Source organism: Ovis aries, chromosome 20 (assembly GCF_016772045.2).
Source record: "Ovis aries strain OAR_USU_Benz2616 breed Rambouillet chromosome 20, ARS-UI_Ramb_v3.0, whole genome shotgun sequence".
Lineage (NCBI taxonomy): Eukaryota > Metazoa > Chordata > Mammalia > Artiodactyla > Bovidae > Ovis > Ovis aries.
In genome coordinates, this window is record NC_056073.1 from 39,218,432 (window position 1) to 39,240,190 (window position 21,759).

At 40.2% G+C, this 21,759-nt stretch overlaps 1 protein-coding gene across 1 annotated transcript in view; it reads right to left on the minus strand.

Moving 5' to 3' along the window:
- The window catches only part of CAP2 (cyclase associated actin cytoskeleton regulatory protein 2), a 147,337-nt gene that overhangs the window by 101,524 nt on the left and 24,054 nt on the right, over positions 1-21,759 (minus strand). Inside the window, exons 2-3 of the mRNA XM_012101253.4 lie at positions 19,456-19,585; positions 15,409-15,509 (exon numbers count right to left, since the gene is read on the minus strand). Coding sequence (XP_011956643.3) covers positions 15,409-15,509; positions 19,456-19,576 — 222 coding nt within the window. The 5' untranslated portion in view covers positions 19,577-19,585. The remainder of the gene's footprint in view (positions 1-15,408; positions 15,510-19,455; positions 19,586-21,759) is intronic.

The window sequence follows — 21,759 nt, forward strand, 5'->3', positions numbered from 1 at the left end:
CTGTAGTCCACCAGGCTCCTCTGTCCATGGGATTTCCCAGGCGAGAATACCAGATGAGGTTGCCATTTCCTTCTCGAGGGAATCTTCCCGACCCAGTGATTAAATCCGTGTCTCCTACATTAGCAGGATTCTTAACCACTTGGGAAGCCTAGTGCCTACACAGAAGGGCCTTTATTATACCAGAAGCTCAATATCTACCAGTAAATAATGAATGGTTTTAAATTCTTAGAAAATGGTGTGGCACAGCAGCGAATCCATGAAATTCAGGTCTTCTGATAGGCCTGAGATAGAATCCAACTCTACCCATTGACGTAGGGCTATAAGCAAGTTATCCAATCTTCCTGATGCCTGGCTTCTTTATCTCGAATTTACCTACCTTAAAGTGTTCTCCTGATGATCAAGTAAAGCTATGCATTGGCAGCTGTACGAAGTGCTTAACACAGCAGGTCCTCAATAAATGCTAGTTCTCTTCCCCCTTTGCCTCTCTTACTAATACAGAAAATTTAAATATGGCAGGGAAATGAAATAGATCTCTGGTGACCACAGAATTTAGCTACAAACCAGATTTTGTTCATTCATCAACCGTACAGACCTGACAACCACTGAGATCTTACGATAGAACACTCAGTCCATGAAAGTCCTTGCTGAACACTGGTTCCCCAGGTCCCCATGGATTCTGCGGCATCTTGGACCCCTGACCACTCCTGACCAGCATGCAGCCAAGCTGTGTGGGACCAACACTACTTGGTACCCATGTTTTCTCACTTGTCTTTTGCTGCTCAGTGAACTTCTTCCAGGCAATACCTCAATTCCAAAATCTTCTTAAAATACCAAATCTTCCTTTCCTTTTCTTCTGATAACAGTTTACAGATGCTTGTTACAAAAGTTCAAAAGACAGGGATGTTTAGGATGTAAAGATTTTGGCATGTTTGATCCCAAAAAATGACCACTCTCAGCAATTTAATAAGTATCCTTCCAGCCTTTGTTTTCATAAAAAAATTTATATATATGTATAAACATTTCATCATTTTTAAAGCAAACTATATAATCATAATGTTTTTAAAATATTTATTTTTATTTATTTATTATGAATTTGATTGTACTGGGTCTTACTTGCAGCATGTGGGATCTTTAGTTGAGCCAGGTAAACTCTTAATTTTGGCATATGGGATCTAGTTCCCTGACCAGGGATTAGACCCAGGTTCCTGGCATTGGGCACCTGGAATCTTAGCCACTGAGCCATCAGGGAAGCCAGCACACTTCACTTTTCAATAAGGCAAATCTTTTGGTAAGTGTATACATCACCTCTCTACCCTTTCAATTCCTGCTCTGTTATCCTTGGAAAAATTTCTTCTTTCCTCTTTTATTGGTCCCACATGTCAATTCTGAATTTATTCTGATAATCAAAGGAGAGTAATTATATACTCACACAAAGAAAAAGAAAAATCCTATGCGTGGTAGCAAAAGTAGAAAGGAACCAGGCCCATCGTCAGCTGGAAGTACACAGAATCTGTACAGATATCCTTATCTGGTGCTAAGTCCTTCTCTAATTAAATGCACACTCCCAGGTATCAGCATTCATAGTAAATGAGTGTTTTTCATTTAATATTATTGTTTTCCTGCTTCATTTAACTAAAACTAAAATCATGGTGCAAGAGTCATTGAGTCATGTTTCTCCCCCAACATTCTGCATTACATGGTGCTACTCAAAAAACCTTTGGTGAAGACTTTCTTTTTAATTTCTCATCTCTCACAGACTGATAGTTTTGTAAAAGAAATATTAATAAAAGAGCCTTACTAGAAAAATGAAATAAAGACACACAAAGCACAAGTCCAAGTTTCTTAAATTATCAGATTTAGCAGCCTTTAAAATGACTCTGTTGGATTGTTATAAAAGTTCTCAATGTCTTACTCACAATTTCTGTACTCATTTCGTGGCAGACCATTAGCAGAATCTGTGGATGGCAGTGGTTTGTGTACCACACACAGAGTAATATTCTTCTGCATCTTTGCATATGAAATGAACCACCCATCCCTTACATTAGGTCTATAGGCAAATGTTTTCCAAATTTCTAAGAACTAACTTACAGATAAACTTTGGGGTGAGAGTCCTCATCTAAAAGTTTGGGACTGTCTGACCTGGATATATTGAAACAATCTACTGAATTTTTCACTTCCCAAGTGGCTCAGTGGAAAAGAATCTGCCTGCCAAGCAGGAGATGCAAGTTCAGTCCCTGGGTCAGGAAGATCCATCCCCTGGAGAAGAAAATGGCAACCCACTCCAGTATTCTTGCCTGGGAAATCCCACAGAAAGAGCAGTCTGGTGGGCTACAGTCCGTGAGGCCATGAAAGAGTTGGACACGACTTAGCTACTAAACAACAACAATTGAATTTTTCACTTTTCATCCAGATATTTAAAATTATATAAATACAACTAAAGACTCTTGAAACCAGGAGTAACTAATTATTAGAAATATGAAGTCCTGGACAAAAATTCAATTTCTCAACTGGCCCTTTTGACTCCCAAGTTATTTCTTGCCTGATAGCTATCGCTTTAATGATTGGAGGGGAAAGCAACATGGTAAAGCCCAATCCAAACAGAAAAATCAAACAAAATCCAGAGTTATCCTTTTTCTAACTCTGAACTTCAGTTTAAAATACTTACAGTAAGGCTCACAAAAATGTACGGTCACAGAGCATGGGATTTCTGTTGGACTACAAGTCAATATATTGATGGATCTTCCTATTACTTATAAATTCCCACCTAGCTTTCTATTTTCTTTTAAGTTTTTAAAAAATTAATTAATTAATTTTAATTGGAGGCTAATTACAATATTATGGTGGTTTTTGCCATGCTGCTGCTGCTGCTAAGTCACGTCAGTCGTGTCCAACTCTGTGAGACCCCATAGACGGCAGCCCACCAGGCTCCTGTCCCTGGGATTTTCCAGGCAAGAATACTGGAGTGGGTTGCCATTTCCTTCTCCAGTGCATCAAAGTGAAAAGTGAAAGTGAAGCTGCTCAGTCGTGTCCGACTCTTAGCGACCCCATGGACTGCAGCGTACCAGGCTCCCCCGTCCAAGGGATTTTCCAGGCAAGAGTACTAGAGTAGGTTGCCATTGCCTTCTCCGTAATATGTTATGAAAGTGTAAACTGCCATGTTTCAAAACTTACAATTTTCAACCATATCCTAAATACAACTGGAAAGGGGAAAATATACTACAGGTTAAAAAGCATATTTTGTAGTTGCTTTTTGCACACTAAGAAATCTGCAAACACATACACTATGATTAGAGTGACTCAGGTCAGAGTGCCCATCTATTTGATCAAGGCCGTTTTTTCTTATATGTAGCTAATACAGTACAGCCCGAGGCCAGGGGCGGCAGCTGGGAGGAGCCACCCACGCCCGAGGCCAGGGCCAGTGGCCGGGAGGAGCAACCCTAGGAGTGGTGGCTAGGCAGGCACAGGAGGGCCTAGAGGAGCTATCCCACTTTGAAGGTCAGGAATGGTGGCGGTAAGGAGATACCCCTCGTCCAAGGTAAGGAACAGCGGCTGTGCTTTGCTGGAGCAGCCGTGAAGAGATACCCCACGCCAAGGTAAGAGAAACCCAAGAAAGATGGTAAGTGTTGCAAGAGGGCATCAGAGGGCAGACACACTGAAACCATACTCACAGAAAACTAGTCAATCTAATCACACTAGGACCACAGCCTTGTCTAACTCAATGAAACCAAGGCACGCCTGCAGGGCAACCCAAGACGGGCGGGTCATGGTGGAGAGGCCTGACAGAATGTGGTCCACTGGAGAAGGGAATGGCAAGCTACTTCAGTATTCTTGCCTTGAGAACCCCATGAACAGTAGGAAAAGGCAAAATGATAGGATACCAAAGAGGAACTCCCCAGGTCATTAGGTGCCCAATATGCTTCTGGAGATCAGTGAAGAAATAACTCCAGGAAGAATGAAGGGATGGAGCCAAAGCAAAAACAATACCCAGTTGTGGACGTGACTGGTGACAGAAGCAAGATCTGATGCTGGTAAGAGCAATATTGCATAGGAACCTGGAATGTCAGGTCCATGAATCAAGGCAAATTGGAAGTGGTCAAACAAGAGATGGCAAGAGTGAACATGGACATTCTAGGAATCAGTGAACTAAAATAGACTGGAATGGGTGAATTTAACTCAGATGACCATTATATCTACTACTGCAGGCAGGAATCCCTCAGAAGAAATGGAGTAGCCATCATGGTCAACAAAAGAGTCCAAAATGCAGTACTTGGATGCAATCTCAAAAACGACAGAATGATCTCTGTTCGTCTCTAAGGCAAACCATTCAGTATCACGGTTATCCAAGTCTGTGCCCCAACCAGTAACACTGAAGAAACTGAAGTTGAACGGTTTTATGAAGACCTACAAGATCTTTTAGAACTAACACCCAAAAAAGATGTCCTTTTCATTATAGGGGACTGGAATGCAAAAGTAGGAAGTCAAGAAACACCTGGAGTAACAGGCAAATTTGGCCTTGGAATGCAGAATGAAGCAGGGCAAAGACTAATAGAGTTTTGCCAAGAAAATGCACTGGTCATAGCAAACACCCACTTCCAACAACACAAGAGAAGACTCTACACATCGACATTACCAGATGGTCAACACCGAAATCAGACTGATTATATTCTTTGCAGCCAAAGATGGAGAAGCTCTATACAGTCAACAAAAACAAGACCGGGAGCTGACTATGGCTCAGATCATGAACTCCTTATTACCAAATTCAGACTGAAATTGAAGAAAGTAGGGAACTGCTAGACCATTCAGGTATGACCTCAATCAAATCCCTTATGATTATACAGTGGAAGTGAGAAATAGATTTAAGGGTCTAGATCTGATAGATAGAGTGCCTGATGAACTATGGAATGAGGTTCGTGACATTGTACAGGAGACAGGGATCAAGACCATCCCCATGGAAAAGAAATGCAAAAAAGCAAAATGGCTGTCTGGGGAGGCCTTACAAATAGCTGTGAAAAAGAAGAGAGGCGAAAAGCAAAGGAGAAAAGGAAAGATATAAGCATCTGAATGCAGAGTTCCAAAGAATAGCAAGAAGTAATAAGAAAGCCTTCTTCAGCGATCAATGCAAAGAAATAGAGGAAAAGAACAGAATGGGAAAGACTAGAGATCTCTTCAAGAAAATTAGAGATACCAAGGAAACATTCCATGCAAAGATGGACTCGATAAAGGACAGAAATGGTCTGGACCTAACAGAGGCAGAAGATATTAAGAAGAGGTTGCAAGAATACATGGAAGAACTGTACAAAAATGATCTTCACGACCCAGATAATCATGATGATGTGATCACTAATCTAGAGCCAGACATCTTGGAAAGTGAAGTCAAGTGGGCCTTAGAAAGCATCACTACGGACAAAGCTAGTGGAGGTGATAGAATTCCAGTTGAGCTGTTTCAAATCCTGAAAGATGATGCTGTGAAAGTGCTGCACTCAATATGCTAGCAAATTTGGAAAACTCAGCAGTGGCCACAGGACTGGAAAAGTTTAGTTTTCATTCCAATTCCAAAGAAAGGCAATGCAAAACAATGCTCAAACTACCACACAATTACACTCATCTCACATGCTAGTAAAGTAATGCTCAAAATTCTCCAAGCCAGACTTCAGCAATATGTGAAACATGAACTCCCTGATGTTCAAGCTGGTTTTAGAAAAGGCAGAGGAACCAGAGAGCCAATTGCCAACATCCGCTGGATCATCGAATAAGCAAGAGAGTTCCAGAAAAACATCTATTTCTGCTTATTGATTATGTCAAAGCCTTTGACTGTGTGGATCACAATAAACTGTGGAAAATCCTGAAAGAGATGGGAATACCAGACCACCTAACCTGCCTCTTGAGAAATCTGTATGCAGGTCAGGAAGCAACAGTTAGAACTGGATATGGAACAACAGACTGGTTCCAAATAGGAAAAGGAGTACTTCAAGGCTGTATATTGTCACCCTGCTTATTTAACTTCTATGTAGAGTACATTATGAGAAACGCTGGACTGGAAGAAACACAAGCTGGAATCAAGATTGCCAGGAGAAATATCAATAACCTCAGATATGCAGATGACACCACCCTTATGGCAGAAAGTGAAGAGGAACTAAAAGCCTCTTGATGAAAGTGAAAGAGGAGAGTGAAAAAGTTGGCTTAAAGCTCAACATTCAGAAAACGAAGATCATGGCATCCGGTCCTATCACTTCATGGCAAATAGATGGGGAAACAGTAGAAACAGTGTCAGACTTTATTTTTGGGGGCTCCAAAATCACTGCAGATGGTGACTGCAGCCATGAAATTAAAAGACACTTACTGCTTGGAAGAAAAGTTATGACCAACCTAGATAGCATATTCAAAAGGAGAGACATTACTTTACCGACTAAGGTCTGTCTAGTCAAGGCTATGGTTTTTCCTGTGGTCATGTATGGATGTGAGAGTTGGACTGTGAAGAAGGCTGAGCGTCAAAGAATTGATGCTTTTGAACTGTGGTGTTGGAGAAGACTCTTGAGGGTCCCTTGAACTGCAAGGAGATCCAACCAGTCCATTCTGAAGGAGATCAACCCTGGGATTTCTTTGGAAGGAATGATGCTAAAGCTGAAGCTCCAGTACTTTGGACACTTCATGCGAAGAATTGACTCATTGGAAAAGACTCTGATGCTGGGAGGGATTGGGGGCAGGAGGAGAAGGGGACAACAGAGGATGAGATGGCTGGATGGCATCACGGACTTGATGGATGTGAGTCTCAGTGAACTCCGGGAGATGGTGTTGGACAGGGAGGTCTGGCGTGCTGCGATTCATGGGGTCGCAGAGAGTCACGACTGAGCGACTGAACTGAACTGAACAGTATTATAAGGAATTCGTAGGTACATAGTAGATATACATGTGTGGCGGAACATGTCCCTGTGTGTGGTGTATTTTGTGGGTATGGTTGCTAGAATAGCAATAAGAAGATAATCTAAATGAGATCAGGTCATTACTCTTAGACAAAGTATTAATTTTCAGACGCTGAAGCAGCCTCCAGGCAAACAATTAAATTATGCTGAAGTCTAGATAGAAAACAACAACAAATGTTCACATTATCGGCATAGTTTTAGGAAGAAGTAAAGACAGGGGAAAAAAAGAAAAAGGCAAGAGAAAGGAAAAGGACCTCTAGCATGCAGTTCTAAGTAACATGATTAAATTCTCACATGGAAAACAATCTTCTGAAAGGTATTTCAGGGTTTTTTCTTTTTTTTAACTTTTTATTCTATATTGGAGTATAGCTGCTTAACAATGTTGTGAGAGTTTCAGGTGCATGACAGAGCAACTCAGCCATACATATACATGTATCCATTCTCCCCCAAACTTCCCTCCCATCCAGGCTACCATATAACATTGAGTAGAGTCCCTGTGCTATAGAGTAGGACCTTGCTGCCCATCCATTTTAAATATAGCAATGTGCACACAGAAGTCTGAGTACGTTCAGAACACATCTCTGCATATTTCGGTTCTTACATTTTGCTTACACCAGTGATCATAGACCAGAAGAGAATAATCAGGGCTGGTGTTCCACAGGTTTCCTTTAAGAAGCAGAAAGAAAAGCACAGGTCTCATCTTAACCTGAGAGATTCATGGAACCCAATTCACTGTCTCAGCAAAATATTCCAGAGATATTTATTTTTGGTGGAGTAAACGGAGATTCTGGCGATTAGTGATGCCTGGTGTCTCTTCAGGCAGAGATGCTGAGATTCCAAGTCCAGTTTCTGATAAAGAGCCTTCCCTAGGCTTAAAATGTGCTATGAAACTAGAATGTTCAAAGGCAGAGATGGGGATTAGATGTTCTAAAAGCAAACATTCTTAAGTTAAAAACAAAGTATGTGTTCAGTGCTGAGAGTCAAAATTCTCCACCTTCTTGGAAAGAAATCATAACAGCGATGGATTGATCTGTGATCTTTCTGAATTCTGTCAGTTTGGTGTCAACAGCACCGTGAGTGATGACCAGGCTGAGAGCAGGCTGGCTTAGTGACTGGGGAGAAGCAAAGACCCATGAGGGACACAGTTCATCTGTCCTAGAGGTCACTGTTCTGCTGCCTCACTCAGCGCGGCTGTGAGGAGACACATGAAGGACACGAGTCATGGTGATGTTCACTGTAACTCCTTTCCTCACCTGCTGCTCCCAAGTCCACCCTTTTCTTGACCCATTGTGGAAATCTGATAGGGGGAACAGCGCCAGCTGTTGAGTGCCAAGGACAAGAAGAGGTGGCAGATACATGCCACTGTGTCTTACTAGTGATTCAGTTGCCTGCAAAGGCAGTGAGACAGCTGAACCACGGAGGTCTAAGCCACGCACCTCCCAAACCACAGATGGAGATGTTGGAGACCAGATTCCTCCTCTGCCATGGGGTCATGGTTCTGTATACAACATGGCACCTATATCACCAACCCCTCTAGGCTGCAGTTTCTTTTTTTTTGAAAAAGGAAGAGAAAAAGACAGGAAGAACGGAGAAGGCAATGGCACCCCACTCCAGTACTCTTGCCTGGAAACTCCCATGGACGGAGGAGCCTGGTGGGCTGTAGTCCATGGGGTCTCAAAAGTCAGACACGACTTCACTTTCACTTTCACTTTTCACTTTCCTGCATTGGAGAAGGAAATGGCAACCCACTCCAGTGTTCTTGCCTGGAGAATCCCAGGGACAGGGGAGCCTGGTGGGCTTCTGTCTATGGGGTTGCACAGAGTCGGACACGACTGAAGCGACTTAGCAGCAGCAGCAGAGAGGAAGAAAAGAAGGAAGAGAAGGGAGAGAAGGAGAGATGGAGAGAGAGAGGGAGGCAGAAAGACAAAGAAAGAGAAATGAGGATGTATATTGGAGGGCTTCCCTGATGGCTCAGAGAGTCATCCAAGAATCATGGTAAAGAGTCTGCCTGCAATGCAGGAGACCCAGGTTCAGTCCCTGGGTCAGGAAGATTCCTTGGAGAAGGAAATGGCAGTCCACTCCAGTATTCTTGCCTGAGAAATCCCATGGACAGAGGAGCCTACAGGACTACAGTCCGTGGAATCCCAAAGAGTCGGACATGACAGAGTGACTAACACCATCAGGTACATTTTCTTTCAGAGAGTTGTCCCTGGGTGATAGGAGATAAAGAAGAGAAGGGAGAGAGGGACAGATGGAGAGAGGGAGGGAGGCAGAAAGACAAAGAAAAAGAAATGAAGATGTATATTGGAATGGATGGTTTCCGAGGTATTTTCTTCTCTAATAATTCTATTGTAACTGGCCAAGACTGTGAGACAAAAGATCCCTGATATAAAGCCTGTTTGAAACCTAGATGCAGAATTCTTTGTACAAGTAATTTTTTGGTGGAGGGGGTCTCTGCCCTCTGGAGAATGTGACAGATGTCCCATGATCCTTTGAGCTTGAGATTGCCAAGGTGTCTGCTGCTGCTAAGTCGCTTCTTCAGTCGTGTCCGACTCTGTGCGACCCCAGAGACGGCAGCCCACCAGGCTCCCCTGTCCCTGGGATTCTCCAGGCAAGAATACTGGAGCGGGTTGCCATTTCCTTCTCCAATGCATGAAAGGGAAAAGTGAAAGTGAAGTCGCTCAGTGGTGTCTGAATCTTAGCAACCCCATGGACTGCAGCCTATCAGGCTCCTCCATCCATGGGATTTTCAGGCAAGAGTACTGGAGTGGGATGCCATTGCCTTCTCCATGCCAAGGTGTATTTGTTTAATTATAATAAAAATAAATGTTCAGATTAAAACTATTAGCAAGAAACTAGTCAGTGGGAGGGCCAACTTGACTGAAGGCAAGCAGGGGATTGAGGAGGACGGATCTGTGTGGAATGGGCTGTTCCACTGCTGTTGTTCAGTTGCTCTGTCGTGTCTCACTCTTGGCGACCTCACCGACTGCAGCATGCCAGGCTCCTCTGTCCTCCACTATCTCTCAGAGCTAGCAGAAACTCATGTCCATTGAGTCAGTGGTGCCATCCAACCATCTCATCCTCTGTCGCCCCCTTCTCCTCCTGCCCTTAGTCTTTCCCCAGGGTCTTTTCCAATGAGTGGGCTCTTCACATCAGGGAGCCAAAATATTGGGAACTTCAGCATCAGTCCTTCCAATGAATATTCAAGGTTGATTTCCTTTAGGATTGACTGGTTTGATCTCCTTGTGAGAGAGTCCAAGGGACTCTCAGGGAGTCTTCTCCAGCACCACAATTCAAAGGCGCTGAGCCTTCTTTATGGTCCAGTTCTCATATCCAACATGACTACTGGAAAACCATAGCTTTGGTTTTTCACTAAACAGAACTTTGTTGGCAAAGTGATGTCTCTGCTTTTCAATACACTGTCTGGGTTGGTCATAACTTTTCTTCCAAGGAGCAAGTGTCTTTTAATTTCATGGCTGCAGTCACCATCTGCAGTGATTTTGGAGCCCAAGAAAAGAAAGTCTGTCACTGTTCCCATTGTTTCCCTATCTATTTGCCATGAAGTGATGGGACCAGATGCCATGATCTTAGTTTTCTGAATGTTGAGTTTTAAGCTAACTTTTTCACTCTCCTCTTTCACCTTCATCAAGAGGCTCTTTAGTTCCTCTTAACTTTCTGCCATAAGGGTGGTATCATCTGCATATCTGAGGTCGTTGATATTTCTCCCATCAATCTTGATTCCAGCTTGTGATTCATCCAGCCTGGCATTTCGCATCATGTATTCTGCATATAAATAATTCTCCAGGCCAGAATACTGGAGTGGGTAGCCATTCCCTTCTCCAGGGGATATTCCCAACCTAGGGATCGAACCCAGGTCTCCCACAATCCAGGCAGATTCAACCCAGGAATCAAAACAGGGTTTCCTGCTCTGCAGGCAGATTCCTTACCAGCTGAGCTACCAGGGAAGCCCTTAAGTTAAATAAGCAGGTTGACAATATATAGCTTTGACATACTCCTTTCCCAATTTGGAACCAGTCCATTGTTCCATGTCAGGTTCTAACTGTTGCTTCTTGACCTGCATACAGGTTTCTCAGGAGGCACCAAACTTGTGCTTCTGATTGTTTTTTGTTTTTTTGTTTTTTTTTGGTGGGGGCAGGAGGGTTTCTACATAGACCCAGATTATAAAGCACCAAAAATGCAAATGGTTGTTGTTTTTGAGTACAAACTACCCATAAAGGTTTTCTAAAATCGAAGAAAGAATATAGATACAATTAGTAAAATAAATATATAGCCATTTTTATGTTTTTTATTCTAGGGATAGGTCCATGTCAAGGAAGAAGTAAGAACCAGTAAGACCAAGAAGGACAGACTCACGGAGGCTGCAAGGTCTTTTTATTTGTATTTTTAATTTTTTTGTATTTATTTATTTGGCCACTCCAGGTCTTAGCTGTGGCATGCAGGACCTTTACTTGTGGCATGTGGGATCTAATTCCCTGACTGGGGATGGAACCTGGGCTCCTACATTCGGGGCATGAAGTCTTCTTAGCCCCTGGACTGCCAGGGAAGTCCCTCAAGGTCTTTTTAAATGAAGGAGTCTGATTTTTTCTATATTATCATAAAGCAGGATGATATGTTATCTTTAGTGTTCTGCGTATCCTTTTTCTGACATGTTTCCTTCTGCTTGTTTTGCTTGTTTGAGGTTCTTTCCCTGGCATGGCTCAAGATTTCTTTTTTTCTTTATATTGGTGATGAAGCTGTTCTATCTCAAGCTCTTCATTTGGCAACTGAGTAACTCCCTCATGCTTTCACACTGAGACAACGGGTGAGTCACTCAAAGGGGCTCTGAGAGCCCTTGGAAGTGATGTGGTCCAGTCTCATTACTGAGAAGGGTATGGACTAGCTCAAGGTCATGCTATAAAAAGGAAGAGCCAGCTTTGAAATCCAAATACAAACAAAAGATCATCCTTAATTTACACACCCTTTGGATATGTTACCTAACCAGCAAGACATAAAATGAACAAGACATTCTATAGATGATTTAAGTAAGTAACAAGTTCTAGGAACATCTACAAGAGTAACTACGGCCCATTAAAAGTAGAGCTATAATAACTGTCTAAATAGGCCTATCCTTTATAAAGTCCAGGAACTCAAAGCTATAATATTGTTTAATACCATTTAATCTTACCATGTGTAGTGTATTATATTTTTTTGCCCTTTTGTTCAAATTGTGGGTCTCTCATTTTTATTGAACAATTAAGAAAAGAATATTTCTTTTGAATCCATCTTAATCATGATAAGAAATAAATATTGCAGACCTTTACAAACATTAATATGTAAATTCTATAAATCTCCAAAAAGGGCTTGAGTTAGGAAGAGCTATATGATTTGCAGTTGTTTCATGATGAGCAAATCATTTAGAAACAGACCCAAGATTAGTTCCATATACCATGAATAACAACAGGACAGCTTTGTTTGAAAAAAAAAAAACAAAACACATTCATCCATCTAAGGATAAGTGATTGTTGACTAAGGGCTTACAATTCTGTAGGCCCAGTTTCTGGGGGATCCTTTTCTTTGACATTGAGGATAATATTTACCCCAAACATCTATTATAAACTTGTGCATTGTTTGTTTATCTCTTAAAAAGGGTGCAAGCTGTGTCAGCGTTCCTGGGTTGAAGGGTAATTTAAATAAGCCCTTCAGTTTATGCCGCATACAGGGCAGCTTTACAAGATCTAATCTTTTCTAAACCTGCTATGTTCTTCGGTTCAACAGAGCTTCCTAATTGTAGCTATTAGTTCCCTTTTTTTGTGGTCTGTTCTGTCAATAGACTATTGAGTGTTCAGTAAATTAAGCCCGACCAGCAGCCAACACAAGACAGACGTTAAATCATAGCTCGGCTGTCCTTCTTCATTGTTAGTGTCTGTGAAACAGCTTTTACACACAGGGACAGGAGTTAACGTGATGCACATTTGTGTCATTCTCAAATTTCCATACTGTACAATCAGGTATGTGGGTTTTTTTTTTCGCCTAAGCAACAGGTGTGTTCTTGGAACAAAGTTCAACCCCTACTTCTGGCTTATGGGAGAGGCAGCAGCTGCAAGCTTAATGTCAGTGACACATGGTTCTATAAGAGAGAAAAAATAAACTGCTTGTTCAACGTATTAAAGTCATGGGCAGATGGACAAAAGCTGCCTGCGCTTTTCTTTGTGTTATAGAAACCGAGTCTACATTTTCAGATGACAAGTGTTTTTCTCTCTTTGTCTTCTCTTTCTTCCCTTCTTTCCTTTCTTCTTTCCCCACCTTCCTTCCTTGTTAAAAAACTAACTAGTGAAAAACACACATTTCTTTCAGCATTATCTATTCATTATTGAGAATATTCCTTCCTTTGAGTCATGCTGTTCTCAAGCTGATGAGCAGGGAGAAAGAAAAATTTCATATAAATCAAGCCACACTTTATTGATAACTCACTTCGTTCTACAAAAAATTTAAAGGAACTGTTTATTATGCAGCTTGAAGAGAATTACTTAGTATGCAAACCCTACATTTCTTAAAATGCAAAGTTAAATATACATATTTACAGGCTTCATTATTCCCCTGTAAAAGAACACTATATAGAATTTTGTGACATTACTAACAAAAATTATAATGTACTGTGTACCTAAGAAGTACACATTATATATAATATAATGTCAATATTAATGGTAACAATACTAATTATAATAATTATTATAATAGTTTTTAAGAGAGTAAACTGTTCTTCAATTATTTAAGAATCTCTTTTAGTGTCTTGGGGCTGATACTCCATTTTATATGTTAGATTTCAAGTACGATCATGAGACAACATATCAGAAGCTCAGCTACCATGTTAGTGCAGACCAGGTTTCTGTAAACACAGACATCAAGCTCAAGAACAAACCAGAGCAATTCTAGAGTTCTGTGATACATCTCAAGTAGGTCTTACTACACAGACTTTTCTAGAACTCCTGCATATCAGAGCTACCTTTCTTTTGCCAATGAGGATTTCAACAGGAATATTTAATAAAAAGGTCCATGAGACTAATCTTCATTTTTCTTAGATGTGATGAGCAAATACATTGCAAATGTGATGAGATAAATGCCTATTTAATTACAACTCTGGAACCAAGGGTATAATCTGAGTTGCCAGATCCCCCAGAAGACTGGTGTTGAGTGTTTCGTATAATGTCTAATTGAAGAAGGAGCAAAAAGAGTGTTGTTTTTTTTTTAAACCGCAAACCACAACTTTATTCAAGAATCAGATTTTCTGTGAGTCTATACTGAAAATGGTTTTGCTGGGATGCTCTCTTGCTGAGAAATCTATAAGCTGATGGATTTTGAATTCAATCCTTGAAAGAAACAAAGGCAAATGAATAAAAAGAACCTGAATAAATGTGTTTGTTTTTTTTTCTTTTAGGTTGTTAATTGGTTTGGCTTTTACTTTCATTAAAAGGACACAAACAATGTCTAGCCTCAGGGAAAATGCTAAAGATTTTTTAAATGTATAGAAAAGTGTCTAAACTGGGAGGCTGGTCTAAGTAGCATTAAAAGTCTCTACCAATCCAGAGATGATCAAATTCTACAACTCTGCTTTTCCTCAGGCTGCAGTTTAAAAAACAAGTGTGGTAAAACATACATAATGCAAAACGTATCACATTAACCATTTCTAAAGTACACAGTTCAATAGCGTTAAGTGTATTCACATTGTTATGCATCAGACTGCCAGAATTTCTTCTGGAGTTTAGTCTGCATCATAGAAGTAAAACAATACCCATTAAACAAGTTCCTGTTTTTATCCTTCCCTCTAGCCCCTGGCAACCACCATTCTACTTTTTGTTTCTATGACTTCTCTAAATACCTCATATAAATGAAATCACAAGTACCTTTTTTTTCTTTTTCTGGCCATGTCACATGGCTTGTGGGATTGTAGTTCCCCAACCGGTGAAAGTGCCAGTTCCTAACCACTGGATTGCCAGGGAACTCCCCAATACAGTATCTTTTTGTGACAGGCTTATTTTACTTAGCATAACGTCCTCAAGGTTCATCCATGTTTTCACTGTGTGAGAATCTCCTCTTTTATGAAAGAATAATATTCTGTCGTATGCACAGACCACACTTGTTTATCCAGTCACGTGTCAACAGAAACTTGGGTTGCTTCCACATGTTGGCTACTGTGAATAATGCTGCTACGAACATGGGTATATAAATATCTCTTTGAGATATTGCTTTCAATTCTTTGGGGTCTATATCCAGAAGCAAAATGGCTGGATCATATGATAATTCTGTTTTTAATGTTCTGCGGAACTGCCATATTTTTTTCCATATGGGCTGCACCTTTTACATTCCCACCAGCAGCACACAAGGGTCTCAATCCCTCCATCCTTCGCCAGCCCTGGTTATGACTATTATCTTAAAAATATTTTAATAGCAGTCAATCTTTCCACAGAGTACAACAGAGGAAAGTACTCACGTGGGTCTCCACGTCACCAGCCAGGATCCTACTCTTCTTTAAAAACTCAGCCACCATGCCGTTCATCAGCTTATCGAAGGCCTCCACAGAGGGTGCCACACCTTTAGAAAAGAACATTGTGTTATTATTCCCTGGTAATTTAGTAAAAGCTGGAACTGCTCTGCCATAAGTAATAGGGAAGTCTCACGTCATTCGCATCATTTTCTTTCTATTCACTAATTCATTCATTCGCCCAATCAGTACTTATTAAACACTTCTCAATGGCTCAAGAAAGCAGTGTTTTCCTAATTTTTTTGTTTTCCTCTATTTTTGTTCTCCTGAATAAGTACTTCCTTTTTAAAAACTCTTTTAATTGGAATATAATTGCTTTACAATGTGTTGGTTTCTGCTGTACAATGAAGTAAATCAGCTATATATACACATATATCCCCTTCTTGAGCCTCCCTCTCACCCACCCAGTCTCACCCTTCTAGGCTATCACAGAGCTGAGCTCTCTGTGCCATATACAGCAGGTTCCCACCAGCTAGTTATTTTACACACGGTGGTGTATATTCATCAATCCCAATCTCCCGGTTTGTCCCACCCTCCCCTCCCTGGCTCCTGGAGCCAATGTTCATTCTCTACATTTGCGTCTCTATTCCTGCCCTGGAAACGGGTTCATCTGTACCTTCTTTCTAGATTTCATACATATGCATTAATATGCGATACTCGTTTTTCTCTTTCTGACATACTTCGTTGAGTAGGTACTTTCACCTACACACTTTCATTTGATTCTCCCCCAAACCCATGGGGGTAGGTAGCACTTTCACTGATGAGGAAATGAAGATGCAACAGAGCATATGACTTGTTAAGGGCTATACACCAAGTTAAGTGGCAGATCCAAAAACTGATCACCTTCTGAATCCAAAGCCAGTGTACTTACATCTACACCAATATATCCAAGTTCTATAATGACCTTGCAAATAGTTACCAAGACTATTCAGGACAACTAAAAGGTAATAATGAACTCTGGGCAAAGTAGGAAGTCAGCTGATTTCACACATTTATTTACTTCCTCCTTCACTTCCCAGGGGAAGAGCGACATTGAGGGTGGGTGTAAAAATGACTGGTGTGCTAACCCACAGTGAATTCTGATCTGCTAAATTACTCTAAAGCTGAAGTAGCAATGGCCCAACCTGGGGTGCTCTGTATTTCTTTCCCTGACTTTTCATTAAAAAAACTTTTGTCTAAGTCCCTGACTGCATCTCTAATATTGAGAAAGTTAATACTGACAAATTCAGCAGTACAGCCTATTAAGATTCAAAGTCAAACTTAGGAGTCCCATTCTTATACTGGACAGAAATATCCAAGCTCATAAATGCATAGGATAAACTTCCTTCCTTTTCCCTGGTTCCCAGTTGCCCTTTCCACAGGCCCAGAGAGTGATGGAAACAGTTGTTCACAGTTCTCTGCACCTACTTCTAAGTCTCACTTCTAGGCAGGGTATTGAAGCTGAGTTATCATCCTAAGTTCAAAATGCAGTATGTACCAACTTCTATAACATAAAAGAGGTGCAAACTCAAAGATTCCTTATGGATCCATTTGGAAACAGATAAACCTGTCTGTTGCCGTAGAAGAGGTCTGAGGGGTCTCTGCCTAGTGTTTAAAGTGGGAAAAGGTTTTAAAATGTGATGGAGGCCTCTACATGGCAGAAGGGACAATGATAAAAGGGAATATTTTTCAATTTCCTTTCATCACTCAGCTCTGCTCACACCTCCTCCGGGCAGCCTTTAATGACCTGTCTTTCTCCCCAGTCTGCATCCTTTGAGCATCTCTTAATCAAAGCATTTGAGGCCCAGAATAGTAATGCATGGAGACCAAAGATTTTGGAAGATTTAGGACTGTGTAGAATTCATCTTAGATTCCCCTGCATCTACTACAGTACTTGTCAGTTGGCAGGCATGAAAATATTTCTTCAAGAATTGAGCCTAACTTACCTGATTGTCAAAGTAAGCAAAAAACACATCATAAAACACAACATAACACCAGTCTCATAGGGCAGTTCTTTGATCTGTGCATACTATGGATCTGTAATGAACTGGTTCCTTCTACAAGTTTCTTTTTAAATTAAAAAAAAAATAACTTCAGTTATAACATTATTGTAATGATGGTGTTTACATTTGAAGGTGTAAATGAAGGTGAGAAGATTGTCCTTAAGGATTTGTTAAAAATGAAAATTACCAAAGCTGACTAATTTAGAAGAAGTGGAAGTCATGTTGTTCAGGATAAGCAAAGATTTTAAGGATGGACATCATTTAGACTTTTTACTAATTATCCTACTAACCAAGTACCTGTCTTCATTTCATACTATCAGTAGGACAGTAAATTGCTGGCTAAGTTTTTTAAAGAGAACTTAAATAACCAGTTTGGAATGATTTGTTATACTAGAAACTGTGTTTAAATATTTAAGTAATTTAATTTAAGTATATGCCTTCCAAATTTGCTTAGCTTATTAATTTTCCCAGGAAATTCTTCTTCTATGAAGAAAGTACAAAGAGCAGTCTAGTACCTCTTTGCGCAAATGAGGTTTGAATTATTGGGGTTTCTTTTTTTCTCTAACTCAGCAACACTACACAGCCTCCTGGGAGTTGGAGTTTATTTTATGTATTCACAGGCTTTATATTTGTGGGCAGCAATCTCAGAAATGTCTTTTGATTACCTGATGCCAAAGGCATAAGGAAACAAAGTTACTGAAGAAGAACATGAAAATATTTCCTTACAAATAAATTCTATTGAGTCTCATATACCAACTGTATAGTTAACAAAAAGCTTAAAATGAAATCATAGATGTGTCTCATTTGATGCGGAAAAAACTTACAGGCCCCTGGCAGCCTTCCCTTAAACAACATCCCCTTTCAATTCATTCAGGGCATTTTAATTTTCATTATGTTTGAGGGGTAGGGAGAGGGAAAAAATCCAGCCTGTGCATTTGTGTTCACACAGTAATTTCTGTCCCAAGGCATGTAATGCAAGGCACAGCTCCAAATACGCCTGAAATTCTAGAAGCACCAATGTGGATCTTGCCCAGTAAAAGCTTTTTTTTTTTGAAGCCCCCTCTTCCCCAGGGCTTTTCTCAAGCCCCAAAAGACTGACAAAATTCAAAATGGGTCAGATATGGAAGCAATGGGTGTGAGACAAGAATAGAGTTGCCAGATTAAATACAGATTGTCCATTTATATTTGAATTTCAAATAAACACGGAATTAATTTTTAGAGGAAGTATGTATCATGCAGTATATCCCATGCAGTATTCAGAACACACTTGGACCAAAAAAAGGTAGTTTGTCTGAAATGCAAATTTAACTGGGTGTCTTGTATTCTTATTTGCTAAATCTGCAACCTTAGACAAAAAGAATTTGGAAAAATTACTGGAGATAACAGAGTTGGCCATGCATAGCATCTTTTTAAAGAAGTAGTTAACTTTTTATATGTTTGATCACATAATTTTTTAACTCTTTTTAAAAATGTGTGGCATTAGCATATAATTTTAAAAACATACTTGGTGAGAAATGGTAAACGTAAAACAATGTGATGTGATCATGCTACCTCAAAATAATATTTGGTTTCATATCAGATTCTCTTCCTTCAAAACTGCAGTTCTTACAATTAATGACTTGTTCTCTTTAAAATTAAAATGCACAGAATGATAATTTCTTCCAATTTACAGTCTAATAGAGAACAATAGCTTCTTTTTGATAACAACTTAGATAATATATTTAGTCACTGAATGTGGAAGAGCAGTATAAACACTAAAATGAAGGAATAATGACATTCAGCTCATGCATTGTGCTGTTAACAGGCACAGATAGAGGTAATTTTTGTGGACTGTGGATTGAGACTTTCTTTTTCTTTTTGGGGGGATCGCTTGCATCTGGTTAATGTTATGGTCACATAGAAAGGAAGAAATGGAGGAGTTAAAGTTCATAGAAATGTTTCATGAGAACTCAATGATGGGAACAAAGTTAAGTGACCCACAAAGAGACCAGTAATGACAACTGCGTAGTCCTACCTCCGTTGACACCGTTAACTTCCCCGCAGTCCCCAGGAGGCCTGTGTGACCCTGCAGACAGCAACTCCAGTCGGCCGACAGCCCGCTCCAGTCTTTCCATGAGCCCCTGCATTTCTGCCATCCTAGGAAACTGTCGGCACAAATGGAGGCCATGTGAGCATCAGGGAGGATTAGCAAGCTGACACCGTTAAACTTAACAGCAGCGAGAAGGAAAATAAAAATTATTCGGAATAGCTATGGCTTTAATTACCTCGAGAGTATTTTTATATGTCAGGGAAATAGGTGAAATTCAAAAAAACATAAAGCTTACAGCAGAATAAAAACTAATTATATTGAGCTCATTTTATTTTCTATTCAATTCAGGGATGTTTATAAGAATCATATTGCAATACACAAATATTCACTCTCTTTATACCATTATGTGTCTCCATGGATGTTTCTTTAGTCTATGATAAATTGATGTATAACATTTACTTAAAAGCCTGTGAACCACTGCACTTGAAAATATGTGGGTTATTTTCAAATGTATTCCATAGTGATAAGAGAACAGACTCTGTATGATTTCAATACCTTCAGACCATGAAAATTTTGTGCCTTGTTTTATGCCCCTGGATATGCTCCAGTTTCTCCTAGTTTATAGTCTATGGGAACTTGAATAGAATTATATCCTACTATTGTGTGAAAACTGTGTACATCTTAATTATGTTGAATTGGTTCCTGGTGCTTTTCAGGTCTGCTATATCCTTCTACTTTTCTGTATATTCGTTCTGTTAATTTTTGAGAGTTTGATACTCAAATTCCAACTAAAAATCTCAATTTATCTACTTAAAAATAACTGTAATATATAGGAACTATATGTAACTGTGTTCTGTATTTTCCAAGTCTCCTGTAAATGTGCTATGATACTTTCATAATTTAAAAAATAAGGAAGAGAAAAAAATCCCATGAACATATATCTCATAACTAACATTACCAACGTTCCTGCTAAATGGTGTTAGCATGTTTTATCTATTTCCAATGATTCTGTTAAAGTATAATTCTACAGGGGACACTAAACTCAGTGATAACCTTGCTTACTCAATTATCTTAAACCAAAGAGCCCAGCACAGAAGAAGTATGCGTTTATCAAACTGTATCATTTGGCAACAGATGCTATTCCCTCCAAGAGCTAACTGTCTTCTACTTATTATCATTGGTTTCAGTGTTTTTGTAGATGAATTGTTTTAAACTATTTTTTAATAGTGTAGGTTTTAGTTTAAAATAATAAGAATGAGAGAAAATCCCTGGTGGTCCAGTGATTGGGAGTCTGCCTGCCAATGCTGGGGACACAGGTTCAACATTTGTTCCAGGAGGATTCCACATACCATGGGGCAACTAAGTCTGCGCTGCAGCTAGAAAAAGCCCATGCACAGCAACGAAGACCCAGCAGAGCCAAAAATAACAATAAAAAATACATGAATAAATAAATAAAATAATAAAAATGGTTATTTCCATCTTCCGTTGGTTATTTTTAGAAAAAAATTTAGATTTTGTTGGGGTTGTTTTTGGACACACGGATCTTTAGCTACCCAGCACTCCTGGCTGGGATAAGTTGGTTTCAAAGCTAAGGGACTGAGAATAAAAGTGGGCTGAGTACCTACCCTTCCTGCTTCCAAAGAGATCTTCGACAGCTACACTTAGTGTACATGCATATGCATACTCAGTCGCTCAGGTGTGTCTGAGTCTTTGAGACCCGATGGACTGCAGCCCGTCCGGGCTCCTCTGTCTATGGAACTTCCCAGGCAAGAATACTGGAGTGGGTAGCCATTCCTTCTCCAGGGGATCTTCCTGACCCAGGAATCCAATCTGGGTTTCCTACATTGGCAGGCAGATTCTTTCCCACTGAACCACCAGGAGGCCCACACAGGATATACTTTAAAATTACTGGCCTTGGAATGTAATGTTATGAAGGCCACCTCTGATGAACCTAATCTAATTTGGCCAGGTTCATCAGATTCAGGTATATGTACCGTAACTGACCGTACCAACCGATGACTGCTTTGGGCAAGATCAGGCTGCTGCCCCAGACAGAGGAAGACGTGTCTCATCTCAGTCAGTGTCTGGACTTCTCACTCGTTCTTTTTAAGTCTTTACTGAGTCTGTTACAATATTGCTTCTGTTTCATGTTTTGGTTTTTTGGCCATGAGATATGTGGGATCTTAGCTTCTGGAGGTCAAACCCACACCCTCTACATTGGAAGGCAAAATCTTAATCACTGGACTACCAGGGAAGTCCCACGTCTACTCTTATGAACTCTCCAAGCAT